At 46.0% G+C, this 19,194-nt stretch overlaps 1 protein-coding gene across 2 annotated transcripts; it reads right to left on the bottom strand.

The window, feature by feature from the left end:
- Nucleotides 1-1,396: 1,396 nt before the first annotated feature.
- KIFBP (kinesin family binding protein) lies at nt 1,397-17,231 on the bottom strand. 2 transcript variants are annotated; one of them, XM_069753406.1, is made up of 7 exons: nt 16,786-17,231; nt 13,318-13,416; nt 11,152-11,288; nt 10,213-10,396; nt 8,602-8,695; nt 7,773-7,888; nt 1,397-3,517 (listed from the first exon to the last, which is right to left on the bottom strand). In XM_069753406.1, exons 1-7 carry the CDS (start codon nt 17,176-17,178, stop codon nt 2,639-2,641), a joined length of 1,902 nt encoding a protein of 633 aa, XP_069609507.1. In that variant the 5' UTR covers nt 17,179-17,231; the 3' UTR covers nt 1,397-2,638. The 2 variants fall into 2 exon arrangements, with proteins under 2 accessions (XP_069609507.1, XP_069609508.1); XM_069753407.1 differs by having other exon boundaries at nt 11,209-11,288.
- Between the last annotated feature and the right edge of the window lie 1,963 nt (nt 17,232-19,194).

The raw sequence follows: 19,194 nt of genomic DNA, 5'->3' as shown, positions 1-19,194 counted from the left end.
CCAAGTTCGATGAAATTGCAAAAAAGTGCAATCCCACACGTTTTTTGTTTGGCTTTTTTGCTAGGTTCACTAAATGCTACAACGGACGTGCCATTTAGATTCTCCAGGTCATTATGAGTTCATAGACACCAAACATGCATAGGTTATGTTTTATCTAAGTGGTTAAAAAAAAAATTCTAAACTCTGCTAAAAAAAATAATAATTGCGCAGTTTTACGATACCCGAAGAGTCTCGATTTTTCGTGATCTGGGGTCAGGTGAGGGCTTATTTTTTGCGTGCCGAGTTGCCGTTTTTAATGATACCATTTTGGTGCAGATATGTTCTTTTGATCACCCGTTATAACATTTTAATGATCTGTCATGGCGACCAAAAATGTAATTCTGGCGTTTCGAATTTTTTTCTCGCTATGTCGTTTAGCGATCAGGTTAATCCTTTTTTTTTATTGATAGATTGGGAGATTCTGAACGCGGCGATACCAAATATGTATAGGTTTGATTTTTGTTTATGTTTTATTTGGAATGGGGCGAAAGGGGGGTGATATAAACTTCTATATTTTTTTTTTTTACTTTTGCCATGCTTCAATAGCCTCCATGGGAGGCTAGAAGCTGACAACTCGATCGGCTCTGCTACATGGGAGCGATCGTCAGATTGCCCCTATGTAGTAGATTTACTGCATTGCTATCAGGGCCGACCACAGGGTGACGCTCATGGCAATCCTGCATCAATAATCATAGAGGTCTCAAGGAGGGGTTAAAATACATCCACAAGTGTGTCTCTAATTAACTCAGATGTTGTAAAAAAAAAAAAGTATCAGAAGCTTCCAAACACATGACATCATCATATGGGCAGTCCAGAATTGTTGACAGGCATAATAATCTTAGTTTATGTAAACTTTTGACTCTGCAGCAAGTAATAAAAATGCCTTAAAACATTCTCTATCTCTCATTATTCTGGCATTTGGCAAATAATATTAATACCGTAATTATGGTAATCCTAACTGACCTAAGACGAGAAAGGTTTATTCTGATTTCATGTCAGATATTGATAAAAACAAGCAGAAGTGTCTTTTTATATAGTGTAAGTAAACTTCTAATTTTAGTTTACAGTGTGGAAAATAAATATTTGATACACTGTCAATTTTGTAAGTTTTCCCATCTACAAAGAATGGAGAGGTCTGTAAGTTTTATCGTGGGTACACGTCAACTGTGAAAGACAGAATCTAAAAAGGAAAAACTGCCAGTTGTGGTTCTCATTTTATATACAGTTGAAGGAGTGATGTATAATAAGAAAATGACATTATTGGCATCAGGTTGGGTCTATTGTGTCAGATTATGGGATTAGCTCCAGGGATCGCTGAAGAATCAGGAACTCCAAGATACAGTTCACACCAGAGAGGTTTGATGATACAACTGAGTGCAAACAGTTTTATTGGTTCCATATAGAAATCAGCAAAATAAAAACAGAAAAGGATACAAAAAAAAAATCCTAGGCGGTCTGGCAGCTAACTATATACACAAATCCTGACTCATGACAACTGAGCCTAGTGTACAGCATCCCCAACAGCAGATTTTCCAGGAGCATAGACGCATCAGCTTGAATACTCTCTGCCCTTTTATACCATAGCATTGCAGGTGATTGGCCAAAATGATCCTGAAAGCCTGGATTAGCTAAATGAAGCAGAGACAATACATAGTTGCCACCTACCAAACAGCCTTGCTGGGTTATTTACACAGTAGAAGAATGGAACCTAGGGAAACATACACAACATCACATACGTTTTCCCTAGTCCTGTATTTAGGAAAAAAAAGATAATATTGCAAATTTTTAAACTGCCCACTATGGCTTTAGTATACTTCATGTTCAATTCAGTAGTCTAATTATAATCAGAGGCATGAGTACAATGACAGGTAACACCTCTATACACAGCTGATAACATAGGATCCAGCAATCACAATTTCACAGCACCCCTTCCTTTGCACACGCTTATTAGATGCTTCAATAGAAAACATAGGGGCAGAGTCAGACTATTGCTGCTAATGTACATGTGAATTTCCTAAAACAGGAAGTTGCCATTATTGAAATTGCATTTATTTATTTTTTTAAATACAGATCGTGACCTGTAGAATTAAAAGAAGTGACAACAATTTTTTTCTCTCCCAAAATACATTTAACTAAAACTGGAATTCAACTGTAGCTAAATTTTTGATAACACATTCTCTTTAATATGGAAAAAATATAACCTTTCCTTGCAGGCATGGTACAACTAATAAACAGGAACAGGTTTACTTATTGATCCATGTACACATTATATTGGGGTTTCTAGATATTTGTTCATATTGATAACATACAGAATATCTCTCTCAATCAATCATTCGCAATGTTTTATTTTTTTATGTTGACAATACCATAAGATGGTTTTGTGTTTTATTGTTACGCGATTCCTCAGTAAGGAGTACGTGTACGTAGTGCATATAATGCATGCAAAGGAAAATATACAATGACGTTAAAACATTGACAAAAAACCCCACCAAATACTCCTCTCTTCTGCATTTTTTGCTCCGGACATAATTTAATGGTAAGATGGTAGAGTATTAGTAGCAATAAATAGACATGGAAATCACTAATCTCACAGTGCAGCTCAGGAGAAGGAGGATAACTGCATCCTTAGCCTCTCCATCCGTGCAGGGAGGAGAGCCACCATTTCCTTGGTGAGTTCCAGCTCTGTCTCCACCGACTTAACGGCCTCCTCATGGTCTGCACAGTAACTTACTACAAAGAAGTAATAGTTGAGCGATATCTGCATGTTTTCCAACTGTTTCTTAACATCGGCTGTAATGAGCTTTCCATAAAGACGTGCGATGTGGAATTTGGCTACTAGCGCAGGACGGAGGACATCATCCTCCAGTTTCTCAGGGAACTTCTTATCTGGACTTCTCAAGGAATCCAAAAACATCTCGTAGAACTTGATTGCCGACTGCGCCAGGCTGTTGATTTTCTTGATGGTGTGAGAGTCCATCTCGTCCAGTTTATTTCCGATGGCCACCTTCAAGTCCATCATCTCGTAATAGGTGTCTGCCAACTCGAACTGAAGCTGTCTACAGATGAGAAGATAGTACTGCGGGTTTAACTCTTTACATATTGGCTCCAGCATATCTACTCTGCGCTTGTGCATTTTACATCGCCGCTCATAGTCTTCCTCAAAGAAGGCCAGAACTTTAAACAGGGCGCTGTGGTCCTGGATGACTTCTATATGGTCGGTGACGTGTCCGTCCAACTCAAAGTATTCCTTAGCTTCATTAATATAATTTTGCCCCACGAGAAAAACCTCCCTCGCTTCCTTAAAGTCCAGTGGAAGTGAACAGTCTACTTTTTCTTCCACAGCTAAAATGGAATCATATAGGTCACTTGATCCAAACAGCACTGCCTTCTTCCGGCCGTTTTCCTTCTCATCTTCCTGCTTTTTACGTTCAGCTTTAAGTTCTTCCTGAAGGTCAACATGGAGTTCACCTATGTTATCCTAAGGCCAAAAAAAGAGGAAAAATTAAAACAAGCATGTATTTACATAGTAAAATAGTAATGTATAGTAAGGCTGGTTTCACATTTGTGTTTTTTAGCGCTGCGTTTTAGCGCAAAAAAACGCATGCTTTTTTCCCTATATTTAACATTAAAAACGCATGCATTTTTTTTGTATGCGTTTTGCCGCATGCGTCGTTTCTCTGCTTGCGTTTTGTTGCAGAAATGCAACATGTAGTCATTTCTAGAGGCGTTTTTTTGCCGCAAAAAAACGTATTGCTGTCTATGTAAACGCATGCGCTTTTAGCACATGCGTTTGGTTGCGTTTTTAAACACATGCATTTCCATAGAAAAAAAAAACAAGTCTACACACTGATAAGCCACCCCCCACCATCAAGGTGAAAAATGGGATCCAAACCCTAACCCTAACCATCATGGTGATAAAGGGATCCTAACCCTAAGGCCGCCGTCACACATGCGAGTTTTACGGACGTAAGAGCGCAGAATCTACGTCCGTAAAACTCGCAAAAAATACGGCACAATTATTCTCTATGCCCCTGCTCCTATTTGCCGTATTTTACTGATCAGTATTATACGGCTTTCTACGGCCGTACAAAATCGCAGCATGCTGCGTTTGTCACCGTACTGCGCAAGAAATACGCCAATGAAAGTCTATGGAAGCGTGAAAAATACGGATTACACACGGACCAGCAGTGTGACTTGCGAGAAATACGCAGCGCTGTTAGAGAGAAAAGCCGGTAATTCAGTGCGGTGTACAGTAAAATCACACTGACAGCTTACAGTAGAATAGGTAGAATAAATGTGTACACATAGAATAGGTATATATATATATATATATATATATATATATATATATATATATGTCAGTGAGACACATATATGTATATATATTAATATTTATTCCAGCGCTAGACAGCTTGAAAGCCGGTAATTCAATTACCGGCTTTTTCCTTCTCCTTCCTAAAACCCGACATGATTTGAGACATGGTTTACATACAGTAAACCATGTCTTCTCTCCATTTTTTTTGCAGATTCCACACTACTAATGTCAGTAGTGTGTATCTGCAAAATTTGGCCGTTCTAGCTCTTAAAATAAAGGGTTAAATGGCGGAAAAAATTGGCGTGGGCTCCCGCGCAATTTTCTCCGCCAGAGTAGTAAAGCCAGTGACTGAGGGCAGATATTAATAGCCTGGAGAGGGTCCACGGTTATTGGCCCCCCCCTGGCTAAAAATATCTGCCCCCAGCCACCCCAGAAAAGGCACATCTGGAAGATGCGCCTATTCTGGCACTTGGCCACTCTCTTCCCATTCCCGTGTAGCGGTGGGATATGGGGTAATGAAGGGTTAATGCCACCTTGCTATTGTAAGGTGACATTAAGCCTAATTAATAATGGAGAGGCGTCAATTATGACACCTATCCATTATTAATCCAATACTAGTAAAGGGTTAAATAAAACACAAACACATTTTTTAAAATTATTTTAATGAAATAAAAACAATGGTTGTTGGAGTATTTTATTCTACCCCCAATCCAGTCACTGAAGACCCTCGTTCTGTGAGTAAAAAAACATAATAAACCAACAATATACTTACCCTCCGCAGATCTGTAACGTCCAACGATGTAAATCCTTCTGAAGGGGTTAAAACATTTTGCAGCAAGGAGCTGTGCTAATGCAGGCTGCTCCTCCTCCTCCTCCTCCTCCTCCTCCTCGCTGCAAAACCCCAGGGAATGAGGCTAAAAATAGATCAATGATCTATATTTAGCTTCATTTGCGGTGAGGCGCCCTCTGCTGGCTGTTCATAGATCGTGGGAAATTACCTAGAAAGCTCCCTTACAGACGTTACAGATCTGCGGAGGGTAAGTATATTGTTGGTTTATTATGTTTTTTTACTCACAGAACGAGGGTCTTCAGTGACTGGATTGGGCGTTGAATAAAATACTGCAACAACCATTGTTTTTATTTCATTAAAATAATTTTAAAAAATGTGTTTGTGTTTTATTTAACCCTTTACTAGTATTGGATTAATAATGGATAGGTGTCATAATTGACGCCTCTCCATTATTAATTAGGCTTAATGTCACCTTACAATAGCAAGGTGGCATTAACCCTTCATTACCCCATATCCCACCGCTACACGGGAATGGGAAGAGAGTGGCCAAGTGCCAGAATAGGCGCATCTTCCAGATGTGCCTTTTCTGGGGTGGCTGGGGGCAGATATTTTTAGCCAGGGGGGGGGGCCAATAACCGTGGACCCTCTCCAGGCTATTAATATCTGCCCTCAGTCACTGGCTTTACTACTCTGGCGGAGAAAATTGCGCGGGAGCCCACGCCAATTTTTTCCGCCATTTAACCCTTTATTTTAAGAGCTAGAACGGCCAAATTTTGCAGATACACACTACTGACATTAGTAGTGTGGAATCTGCAAAAAAAATGGAGAGAAGACATGGTTTACTGTATGTAAACCATGTCTCAAATCATGTCGGGTTTTAGGAAGGAGAAGGAAAAAGCCGGTAATTGAATTACCGGCTTTCAAGCTGTCTAGCGCTGGAATAAATATTAATATATATACATATATGTGTCTCACTGACATATATATATATATACCTATTCTATGTGTACACATTTATTCTACCTATTCTACTGTAAGCTGTCAGTGTGATTTTACTGTACACCGCACTGAATTACCGGCTTTTCTCTCTAATATATGTGTCTACTGATATATATATATATATATTATATATTATATATATATATATATATATATATATATATATATATATATATATATATATATATATATATATATATATATATATATATATATATATATATATATATATATATACAGTATATATATATATTTTCTTTTCTTTTTGGGACACATGGATCACTTCTATAGCGGTATGTTGGTTTTGCTAGCCTGCGAGAAAACCACGCAGTACGGATGCCATACGGATTACATACGGAGGATGCCATGCGCAAAAAACGCTGACACAGCCTGCCTACGGAGGAGCTACGGACCACTTTTTTCGGGACTTTTCAGCGTATTACGGCCGTAATATACGGACCGTATTGTTTTACGCTGTGTGTGACGCCGGCCTAACCCTAGCTATTTCTAGTGGGTTTTCTAGTTGATTTTGATGATTGGCAGCTGTCACACACTTCTCATCATGCGTTTCAAAAACGCGAACGCAGGAAAAAAACGCATGTAAACGCGTCAAAACGCCGCATTTTTTTTTACCGCATATGAAAACGCATGCGTTTGCACGCGTTTTTTTCAGCACCTGCGTTTGCGTTTTTAAATGCAAATGTGAAACTAGCCTAAGGCATATCTTCACATTATTCCATTAAGGGCTTGTTTCCACATGCGAGAAACACGTCCGTGACTCCAGAGCAGAGCGTGCGGCTGCATGTGTTGCTATGTGGCCGCACGCTCTGCTCCGGAGTGCCGGCGCCAGAACTTCGTTTCCACATGCGAGACACGGACGTGTTTCTCGCATGTGGAAACAAGCCCTAAGAAAATGTTACTGAATGATGGCCAAGAACGTTATACATGAATATACAGCTTTCTCCCATTCGAACACTTGTAATGCTGTGCTCGATAATGTTACATTAGAAAGGAGGATCATGCACTTTGCCTCTTGATCTTACACACCAGGATATGCGATCACGAGCGCTGGCATTATAAAGATAATACCCGAGGTATGACCACGATAATACCCGAGATATGAGCATAATACCCGAGGTATGCCCACGATGATACCCGAGGTATGCCCACGATGATACCCGAGGTATGCCCACGATGATACCCGAGGTATGCCCACGATGATACCCGAGGTATGCCCACGATGATACCCGAGGTATGCCCACGATAATACCTGAAGTATGCCCACATGCTGCCTGTACAAGCTTTTTTTTTTTTTTTTTACATGAACACTTGTCCTTGAATGCAGTTTCCAGAATGCAATTATGCAGAGAAAGCTTTGTGCCCATGCTGTGCCATATAGTAATGTATTTCTTGATCCCTCACACTCCGGCAGGTTGGCATTAGGATGCTCCCATACATAAGGGGAGTGATCCCAATACTGCCATAATACTGGGGTTCGGCCTCTTATGCAAAATTGTCCAATAGATTAATTAAATTGACACCTTAAATATACACTGTCTGTACAAAAGTATTGGAATCAATCACTTTTCCTGATTAAAAAAAAACCCAAACAAACAACAAATATGTTACCTCCAGCTGTTTACGAGCATCTGCCAATAAATTGAGACAATATTTTATCCAGCATCGGGCTATTTCGGCTTTCTTTTGTCGTAGATGATCCAGGCGCTCCTGTTCTGATTCATCGGCTTCAAAAGTCAAAAAGAAAAACGACTACTTATGGAAACGAAGTGCAAACTATCAGACCTCATAAAGAAGGCGGTCGTGCGAACATCTACATGAGCCCCAGAAGGCTGGAATGGAGGTCACAATCCAACAATCTAAAAATAAAACACTCTACGGTATTCTGGAAAAGCAAAAATGAGACCCAATCTCCAGACATGCGAGGCTGAACAAGATTGGTGTCCATAAAAATATTGAGGGGGGGGTTAATAGATCTAACACATGTGGTACATTTCCTCATGCATCAAAGTTAGGGACATACACGTCAAAAGTCGCGAAGGACTTTACATGAAGAAATACAGTTTCCTATGTTAAGAATTATAAAGTATCCGTAAAAATCACATACTAAACAGTTGTTCACATGTGATCCGATTTTTTTTTGCGCTCCCATAGACTTAACTGGGCAAATCTCATCCAATACAACAAAAAATACTTGCGTACACTGCGTTTTTTTTTATATCACACGCAGATTTGGTCTGTGAAAAATCCATCTGAACAGCCCAAAATGAAGTCAGTTTTTTATGGACAATACTCGGACCACAAATACGGATGTGTGGACTTGGCCTAAGGCAATGGTTGAACTATTCTAATCTAATACAAGAACAGACTTTAGATCGGAACACGTCACTGAGATCAGGAGAAGGACAGGAACAAGAAATGTCTTTTAGGTTTCACCTACTTTCTTTTGCGGCTTCAGGGGAAGGTATTTTTCCGGCTTTGCTGAAAAGGACAGTGGATGCGGCAAGGCAGTGTCTGGCCTCCATATAATATTGCTATCAATAAGGAGAAAAAAGGTAGGGAAAATCAGAATAAAAAAAACACTATCTGGGCCCGGTAAAGAGACCTGGGAAACTATAACCTGATGGCGACAGAGAACCTCGGTGCAGGACCACTGGTACTAAGACTTTTCTGCTATTCTAATTCCCAGCGCCTCGCACAGAACAAAGATTCTCACAAGCCGAAAGTTTATTTTATTTTGTAACAACGTAATAAATCCTGAGAAAATGGATAATACCAAAGAACAAGAGACAAAAGGTATTGCGCCAGCAGGACACGTTTCATTTTGGCCGCCCATCGGCGCCCATGTCACTTGATCTTGAGGCGCTGATGGGTTGTCGTGACAGCAGAATACCTCCGTTCTGGTCATTACAATACTCGTGTAGCACAGGCGATCAGATGATGGCAGCTTCAAGTCTCTTAGGGGGACCATTACATACAGTAAAAATTGAGAAATAAAATGTTTAAAAGAAAAAAAGTTAAAAATCACCCCCCTTTTGCACCACTGAAAATAAAAGAATGATAAAAAAAAACAACAACACAGATTTGGTATCTCTGCGTCCAGAAATGTCTGACCAAAAGATTAAGTAAATTAATCAGATCTGTAAATGGCATATCGAAAAAAAAATTAAAATGCCAGAATTATGTTTTTTTTGCTGGCCGACAAAAACATAAAAAACAATAAAATGCGATTAAAACATTGCAACTATCCTAAAATGGTATAAAAAAAAAAACATCAGCTTGAGGCACAAAAAATAAGCCATCACCCAGCCTTGGATGCCAAAAAAATGAAAACACTACAAGTCTTGGAAAATGGCGACAAACGCAAATATTTTTTTTTTCATACAAAATTTCGGATTTTTTTTTCTCCCCTTCAATAAAAAAAAAACAAAACAACAACTATAGCTGTTTGGTATCTGCGTCCTCTTACTGACCTGGGGAATTATATTGCTAGGTCAGTTTTACCATATAGTGGACATGAGAAATAAAAAAAAAAAAAAAAAACTAAAAAAAAAACAAACCATTGTGGATTTTATTAATTTGTTTTATTTCACTGCACTCGGACTTTTTCCCCCCCGTTTACCAGTACACTGTTAAAATCAATGGTGCCATTCAAAAATACAACTTGTCCTGCAAAAAAACAAGTCCTCGCACGGCCATATTGACGGAAATATAAGAAAGTTCTGGTTCTAGGAATAAGAGGAGGAGGAAAAAAACGAAAGTCCAAAAATAGAAAATGGACCCTGGGTGAAGGGGTTAATACTCTTCCCAGAAAGAAACTGATAGTATGATGTGATAGTAATGCATCACTTTTTCAGGTAGTGCTACTACACTATGACAGTGCACATACCATTCTTAGATAATACTGTGATGATGTGTCAGCACTAATAGTATGGCAGCAGGGAGCCATAGAACATCTTATACGATATATGACAGTAATGTAGGACCGAGATCGTCCACAGATGATACATTGGTATTGATAGGTTTCCAACACTGTGATAATATATGATACCTTTGCCAGATAGTACTGTGATAAAGTAGCGGCGTTGATTGCCCACTCCACTGGCTTGTAGCCATCATACTCCAGCTGCCTCTGCAGGGTAGTGTGGCAGTACTGGGCGGCCTTGTCGTACTGCTTCAGGTGCTGGTACACTTGCGCCAGGTAGTACAGTGTGTGCGTATAGATCCTCTCAAACCTGTAACAGTAAAGTCAAAGGTTTAAAGGCCCCTTCACATTAAGCGACGCTGCAGCGATACCGACAACGATCCGGATCGCTGCAGCGTCGCTGTTTGGTCGCTGGAGAGCTGTCACACAGACCGCTCTCCAGCGACCAACGATGCCGGTAACCAGGGTAAACATCGGGTAACTAAGCGCAGGGCCGCGCTTAGTAACCCGATGTTTACCCTGGTTACTATCCTAAAAGTAAAAAAAACAAACAGTACATACTTACCTACCGCTGTCTGTCCCCGGCGCTCTGCTCTGCACTCCTCCTGTACTGGCTGTGAGCACAGCGGCCGGAAAGCAGAGCGGTGACGTCACCGCTCTGCTTTCCGGCTGACCGACGCTCACAGCCAGTACAGGAGGAGTGCAGAGCAGAGCGCCGGGGACAGACAGCGGTAGGTAAGTATCTAGTGTTTGTTTCTTTTACTTTTAGGATAGTAACCAGGGTAAACATCGGGTTACTAAGTGCGGCCCTGCGCTTAGTTACCCGATGTTTACCCTGGTTACCAGTGAAGACATCGCTGGATCGGTGTCACACACGCCGATCCAGCGATGTCAGCAGGAGTCCAGCGACGAAATAAAGTTCTGGACTTTATTCAGCGACCAACGATCTCCCAGCAGGGGCCTGATCGTTGGTCGCTGTCACACATAACGATTTCATTAACGATATCGTTGCTACGTCACAAAAAGCAACGATATCGTTAACGATATCGTTATGTGTGAAGGCACCTTAAGCCAAATCTGTTACTAAGAAGCAGGATGGGGGGAGGGTGATGTATCACCGACCTCTTCGCTCTCTCCTGCTCAGTGACTGTTTGCTCCTCAAGTGTGAAGAACTCATCAGGATCAGTCGGGGGCTTCCCAATCTGGAAAGAGACAAAAGAAGAAAACATTCTGGGCTTATATATTTGTCATTAATAAACCTATATAAAAAAGATCAGATCTGCCCCCTGATGAAGCTTTGACGAAACGCGAATCAGGAGCAAACATCTGAGGTGATGTGGTTTGTTTGATAAAGTCTGTGTGGATTCTTATGTGGAAACATCAGGAAGAGCTCATCGAATTACAGGATTATGAGGGAGCCAGTCACTTATACCATAGTTGGCAGCATATTACACATAGCACTCCTTTTGCATTTTGCAGTCACTTATTGCACTTTATTGCATATTTGCATATAGTGTTATATATAAATTTCATTATCAATCCAAACAACTTATTATGAATTACTACTTTATGCACGAAGGCCTTTTCCTCTACGTATCTACCTCTGGTATTGGTAACACTGATATTGCAGAATGGAGTTTCTATACATATCAGGAATGCCATGCCGGTGAGCTTCATACAAGATGGTTAAGTTCACTATATACAACGATCAAAACGTAATATGTATCCCAAGACACATAAGCAAAAACTGCAATAAATCCATGCAAAACAGAAGATATGAAATAGTCAGTCCCATTGACAGAAAATGGTGACACAAGCTCTTTTTTTTTTTTCCTTTTACAAATTTCTGATTTTTTTGGCCACCCCTAAAAAATTGTGGCGTTTTCTGTTAAAAAAAAACAAAAACAAACAAACAGAAAAAAACACAAACACTTTCATTAAAGTTGCCCCCCCACCCATACAGTGGGGGAAATAAGTATTTGATCCCTTGCTGATTTTGTAAGTTTGCCCACTGACAAAGACATGAACAGTCTATAATTTTAAGGGTAGGTTAATTTTAACATTGAGAGAAAGAATATCAAAGATAAAATCCAGAAAAATCACATTGTATAAATTATAGAACTTTATTGGCATTTTGCAGTGAGAAATAAGTATTTGATCCCTCTGCAAACAAGAATTAATACTTGGTGGCAAAACCCTTGTTGGCAAGCACAGCAGTCAAACGTTTTCTGTAGTCGATGATGAGGTTTGCGCTCATGTCAGGAGGAATTTTGGCTCGTTTTTAGACCATATTTTCTCTCAAAATGTTCCAGACTAAGGCCGGGATCACACATGCGAGAAATACGTCCAAGTCTCGCATGGTAATACCCGGCATTGCCGCTGTCACTCAGGAGCGGAGAGTTCGGCCGCATAGCAATACATCAGAGAGACGGCGGCAGAGCCGGGTATTACCATGCGAGACTCGGACGTATTTCTCGCATGTGTGGTCCCGGCCTAACACACTGCTCTCTCTAAAGCCGGGTTCGCAATGGTGTATTTCATGGTCCGTATACAGAACACAATGCCCGGACTGACTGCGGATCTCCCAACCTGAACTTACAGACACACACTAGGCTGTACATTTGGGTTTGGAGCCCCATGGTCAGTCCGAGCATCAAGGTCTGTATACGGATCGTGAAACACGACTGTGTGCACCCGGCCTAATGAGGAGACCAGATGGGATGATTCATAACAAATAAGACATGGAGTGAGCTCCCCCTAGTGGCCAAAGAAACGATTCCTGGGACTCAGGTAAGCCCTGTGTATCATATGCCAATCACCAACAGGAGATGCGCAATCTTAATACATTTGGCATATCTTGTAGGTCCGGGTGCCCCAACCTGAAATTTCCACTAACAATTAAAGTAAATTTCTGACGATCGTAAAACTGCTGGGCTACTATTGGCTATAGTCCTTTGCAACGTAAAATAAAATGGTTATTATTGTAGAACAAAAAAGAAAAATAAAGGAGTACATTTTATAGCCAAAATTAGAAACTTTTCTCACCAGAAAATGGTCTCCTGCTCAGAATTTGGTGTCAGAAGAGTCGAAAAGCTGCCAGGGAACACTGTACTGGGAGGAGGGGTACCTATGTTGTTGTATAAGGTTGCTCCAGCGGGGGGCGCTGCACCTCCACTCCATGTCTGCATCCAGAACCTCTCATTGCCTGTTTGGAGAACGGTCATTACTTACCTTTTTCATATACTGACAGTACAAGGACTCTGCAGACTCCAAGTAAGTCTGAGCTATGATGATCTCTCCTCTGTCCGACCAAAGGATCCCAAGTTCATTCTAAAGAAAAAAATTTTTTATGACAATATATAACATTTATCGTGTGCGACAGGTTACAGTATTTGTCAGCGGCTTTAGCAATTCCTTTTTGCTAACACAGTCAACCCTCCACGATAAAGAGCGGAGTCAGTCCAGATCCAACATGAGGGGAACCAAACAACTGCTCAGTTTCCTTGCAGCGCCTCCACAGGACAAATTAAACATTACAGCGTGATAGCGACTTTATAGGAACTGCCCCCCCCCCACACACAATGTGTCAGCTAGTCACAGAGGGTGGACCAACATCAGATAGATCCATCATATGGTACTGCAATGATAATGGGGGTCAAAGCTTGGTCAATCATTAATGGTCAGAACTCCGCCCCCTCCTTCCCGGACCTTACAATGGGGCAGCGGATGCGTTCAAAAACTGCACCTGCTGCCCCCGTTGTGATTTTATTTCACAGTATGCGTCGGTACGTCGGCCCGACACACTGTGACGGGCCCGTACCGACGCTAGTGTGAAAGTAGCCTAAGTCTGACACCTCCTGCATCTTCAGTAGCAGCAGTCTCCCCGCCTAGCGAGTGCTTGTGACGCCTCCTCCCCGTGCTCCTTTACCAGTTATCTGTCATGTAGACACTTGTTTTCAAAGTATTTCTATTCATTGCATTGCAGTCCTCATTTCTCCTCACTCCTAGTTCCCTCCTGATTGCCTTCATTTTCTATAATAATCGTTTGCTGCATTACATATTTTAGCCTGTGCTCTCCATTATATCGCTGGCTTTTTTATTCTTCTCTTTTTTTCATCCTGACCTTTATTTACCCCTCCTGTTATATAATTATTTATTTGTTCTCTTTTTTCCCCTCACCTTCTATAACTAGTCCCTTCCCTTGACTTTTCCCCTTTTCTTTTTTTTTTTTATTTCTGTTTGTGAAAAAATTATTGAATAAAAATCTGCATGTGTGCGCGTGCGTGCTGTGAGCAAGGTCTGAGGACTGAAACTTTGGCCACTAGGTTCACTAAATGCTAAAACGGACCTGCCATTATGATTCTCCAGGTGATTACGAGTTCATAGACAACAAACATGTCTAGGCTATTTTTTTATCTAAGTGGTGAAAAAATTCCAAAGTTTGCAAAAAAAACTATTTTTCAACAGGACAATGACCCCAAACACACCTCCAGGCTGTGTAAGGGCTATTTGACCAAGAAGGAGAGTGATGGGGTGCTACGTCAGATGACCTGGCCTCCACAGTCACCAGACCTGAACCCAATCGAGAAGGTTTGGGGTGAGCTGGACCGCAGAGTGAAGCCAAAAGGGACAACAAGTGCTAAGCATCTCTGGGAACTCCTTCAAGATTGTTGGAAGACCATTCCCGGTGACTACCTCTTGAAGCTCATCAAGAGAATGCCAAGAGTGTGCAAAGCAGTCATCAAAACAAAAGGTGGCTACTTTGAAGAACCTAGAATATAAGACATAGTTTCAGTTGTTTCACACTTTTTTGTTAAGTATATAATTCCACATGTGTTAATTCATAGTTTTGATGCCTTCAGTGTGAATGTACAATTTTCATAGTCATGAAAATACAGAAAAATCTTTAAATGGGAAGGTGTGTCCAAACTTTTGATCTGTACTGATTATATATATATTTGATAATCTCTCCTCCATGGGTTCACCCACCTATCCACTCTCTCTTTCCCATGTGCTGACTTCTCCCGTCTGTGCTCTCTTCTTTGACCTGTCTACCCCATGTTATATAGTGTGTGTGCGTGTCATATACAGTGTTTGTTTGCTGCGACGGTGTTCAGATGGGGTTACCGTGCAAGAGGCTGGTACCACCAGCAGTTTCCATATTGAGACACCCATCACTTGGATGTCCCATTATGGCAGTCGGTGAACTTCCGCCGCTTGGAATTCTGGGATCTGGACACATCTGGACGGAACAGGTTGTGAAGACATTACAAGGTAAGTATATATTAATATACTATATTTATATGATTATTATGTAATTATCGATCAGTCTTAACAAGATTATGACCCTTTATACTGTACTTCTTACTTTTTCTCTCAGGCTCCTTGCGCTGCCTTCTCCATGCACTAGAGTAGCTGTTGTGAACTACAGATCTACAGAATATCTGTACTCCTTAATGAGCGTCTCTGCTCCCCTGCCCTGTGCTCAGACACTATTAAGGCCGGTTTCACATTGCGTTTACAGCAGCCCATTCAACACATACGTTAACGGGCCGGTATGGCAGCGCGCTAGCGCAGATAGAGCATCTGCTAGTTCTATCTGCGCTAGTGGTGACGGACCCGGAAACGCTCCCATCCAGGGTCCCAATCACCCGCTCCCGGCTCCCACCCGCTCCCATCCTGGGTCCTGATCACCCACTCCCATCCTGGGCCCTGATCACCCACTCCCATCCTGGGCCCTGATCACCCACTCCCATCCTGGGCCCTGATCACCCACTCCCATCCTGGGCCCTGATCACCCACTCCCGGCTCCCATCCAGGGTCCTGATCACCCTCCCCCGGCTCCCATCCAGGGTCCCGATCACCCTCCCCCGGCTCCCATCCAGGGTCCCGATCACCCTCCCCCGGCTCCCATCCAGGGTCCCGATCACCCTCCCCCGGCTCCCATCCAGGGTCCCGATCACCCACCCCCGGCTCACATCCTGGGTCCCGATCACCCGCTCCCAGCTCCCATACTGGGTCCCGATCACCCGCTCCCGGCTCCCATCCAGGGTCCTGACCACCCATCACCCACCCCCGGCTCCCATCCAGGGTCCTGACCACCCATCACCCACCCCCGGCTCCCATCCAGGGTCCTGACCACCCATCACCCACCCCCGGCTCCCATCCAGGGTCCTGAACACCCATCACCCACCCCCGGCTCCCATCCAGGGTCCTGACCACCCATCACCCACCCCCGGCTCCCATCCAGGGTCCCGACCACCCATCACCCACCCCCGGTTCCCATCCAGGTTCCTGACCACCCATCACCCACCCCCGGCTCCCATCCAGGGTCCTGATCACCCATCACCCACCCCCGGCTCCCATCCAGGGTCCTGATCACCCATCACCCACCCCCGATTCCCATCCAGGGTCCTGATCACCCATCACCCACCCCCGGCTCCCATCCAGGGTCCCGACCACCCATCACCCACCCCCGGTTCCCATCCAGGTTCCTGACCACCCATCACCCACCCCCGGCTCCCATCCAGGGTCCTGATCACCCACCCCCGGCTCCCATCCAGGGTCCTGACCACCCATCACCCACCCCCGGCTCCCATCCAGGGTCCTGACCACCCATCACCCACCCCCGGCTCCCATCCAGGGTCCTGACCATCCATCACCCACCCCCGGCTCCCATCCAGGGTCCTGATCACCCACCTGCGCCTGGACATAGATGGAGACACAGTCGGGCGACATCCGGGAGCGCTCCAGTAACCGCACCGCCTTCACCAGGTGCTCCTCTCCCGCAGACAGCTCCTCAGTCACCGTGTGATTCACCCCCAATCGGAACTCAATGACCGCCAGCCGTGCAGCCTGCAGCCGCCCGTGGTCCTCCTCCTCCTCGTCCCCCTCGTCCCCCTGTGAGCCGCCCTGCCGGCCGCTCTCCTCCTCCGCCCCCGGAGCCAGCAGCGCCCGCACCTCCCGCAGTAATTCCCGGGCGCGGTACTTGGAGCGATACGGCTCATTCTCCGGATCAGTCTTGGACTCGACCTCGGAGGCGGTGATCGCCCGCTGGTAAACGTCGCACGCAGCCTGCCAGCTGTCAGCCATGGGTAGAGGCTAGATTGGAGTGGATTTCTTGAGAGGGAGGCGTGATTCCTTGAAATCATGATGTCACCGGAAGAGGCGGGGCCTCCTTTATTGACGAACCGATAGCAAGGAAGGAAGCTAGTGCAGTGCTGGAGAAGACAGCGGGAAATGAGAGGCTGCAGCGTGGAGCAGTGTGAGGAGAGGACCGGGGGGCTGCAGCGTGGAGCCGTGTGAGGAGAGGACCGGGGGGCTGCAGTGTGAGGAGAGAACCGGGGGGCTGCAGCACGGAGCAGTGTGAGGAGAGGACCGGGGGGCTGCAGCGTGGAGCAGTGTGAGGAGAGGACCGGGGGGCTGCAGCACGGAGCAGTGTGAGGAGAGGACCGGGGGGCTGCAGCGTGGAGCAGTGTGAGGAGAGGATCGGGGGGCTGCAGCGTGGAGCCGTGTGAGGAGAGGACCGGGGGGCTGCAGCGTGGAGCCGTGTGAGGAGAGGACCGGGGGGCTGCAGCGTGGAGCCGTGTGAGGAGAGGACCGGGGGGCTGCAGCGTGGAGCCGTGTGAGGAGAGGACCGGGGGGCTGCAGCGTGGAGCCGTGTGAGGAGAGGACCGAGGGGCTGCAGCGTGGAGCCGTGTGAGGAGAGGACCGGGGGGCTGCAGCGTGGAGCCGTGTGAGGAGAGGACCGGGAGGCTGCAGCGTGGAGCCGTGTGAGGAGAGGACCGGGGGGGCTGCAGCGTGGAGCCGTGTGAGGAGAGGACCGGGGGCTGCAGCGTGGAGCAGTGTGAGGAGAGGACCGGGGGGCTGCAGCGTGGAGCAGTGTGAGGAGAGGACCGGGGGGGCTGCAGCGTGGAGCAGTGTGAGGAGAGGACCGAGGGGCTGCAGCGTGGAGCAGTGTGAGGAGAGGACCGGGGGGCTGCAGCGTGGAGCAGTGTGAGGAAAGGACCGGGGGGCTGCAGCCTGGAGCAGTGTGAGGAGAGGAACGGGGGGCTGCAGTGTGAGGAGAGGACCGGGGGGCTGCAGCGTGGAGCCGTGTGAGGAGAGGACCGGGGGGCTGCAGCGTGGAGCAGTGTGAGGAGAGGACCGGGGGGCTGCAGCACGGAGCAGTGTGAGGAGAGGATCGGGGGGCTGCAGCGCGGAGCAGTGTGAGGAGAGGACCGGGGGGCTGCAGCGTGGAGCAGTGTGAGGAGAGGACCGGGGGGCTGCAGTGTGAGGAGAGGATCGGGGGGGCTGCAGCGTGGAGCCGTGTGAGGAGAGGACCGGGGGGCTGCAGCATGGAGCCGTGTGAGGAGAGGACCGGGGGGCTGCAGCATGGAGCCGTGTGAGGAGAGGACCGGGGGGCTGCAGCGTGGAGCAGTGTGAGGAGAGGAACGGGGGGGCTGCAGCGTGGAGCCGTGTGAGGAGAGGACCGGGGGGCTGCAGCGTGGAGCCGTGTGAGGAGAGGACCGGGGGGCTGCAGCATGGAGCCGTGTGAGGAGAGGACCGGGGGGCTGCAGCGTGGAGCAGTGTGAGGAGAGGACCGGGGGGGCTGCAGCGTGGAGCCGTGTGAGGAGAGGACCGGGGGGCTGCAGCGTGGAGCAGTGTGAGGAGAGGACCGGGGGGCTGCAGCGTGGAGCAGTGTGAGGAGAGGACCGGGGGGGCTGCAGCGTGGAGCAGTGTGAGGAGAGGACCGGGGGGCTGCAGCATGGAGCAGTGTGAGGAAAGGACCGGGGGGCTGCAGCGTGGAGCAGTGTGAGGAGAGGACCGGGGGGCTGCAGCTGGAGCCATGTGAGGAGAGGACAGGGGGGCTGAAGCGTGGAGCCGTGTGTGGAGAAGACCGGGGGGCTGCAGTGTGGAGAGGACCGGGGGCTACAGCGTGGACGTGGAGCCGTGTGAGGAGAGGACCGGGGGTCTGCAGCGTGGAGCCGTGTGAGGAGAGGACAGGGGGGCTGCAGCGTGGAGCCGTGTGAGAGGACCGGGGGACTGCAGCGTGGAGCCGTGTGAGGAGAGGACAGGAGGGCTGCAGCGTGGAGCTGTGTGTGGAGAGGACTCGGGAGGCACCATGGA

This window comes from Ranitomeya imitator, chromosome 2, assembly GCF_032444005.1.
Source record: "Ranitomeya imitator isolate aRanImi1 chromosome 2, aRanImi1.pri, whole genome shotgun sequence".
NCBI classification, from domain to species: Eukaryota; Metazoa; Chordata; class Amphibia; order Anura; family Dendrobatidae; genus Ranitomeya; species Ranitomeya imitator.
This window is presented reverse-complemented; position numbering and strand designations above follow the sequence as displayed.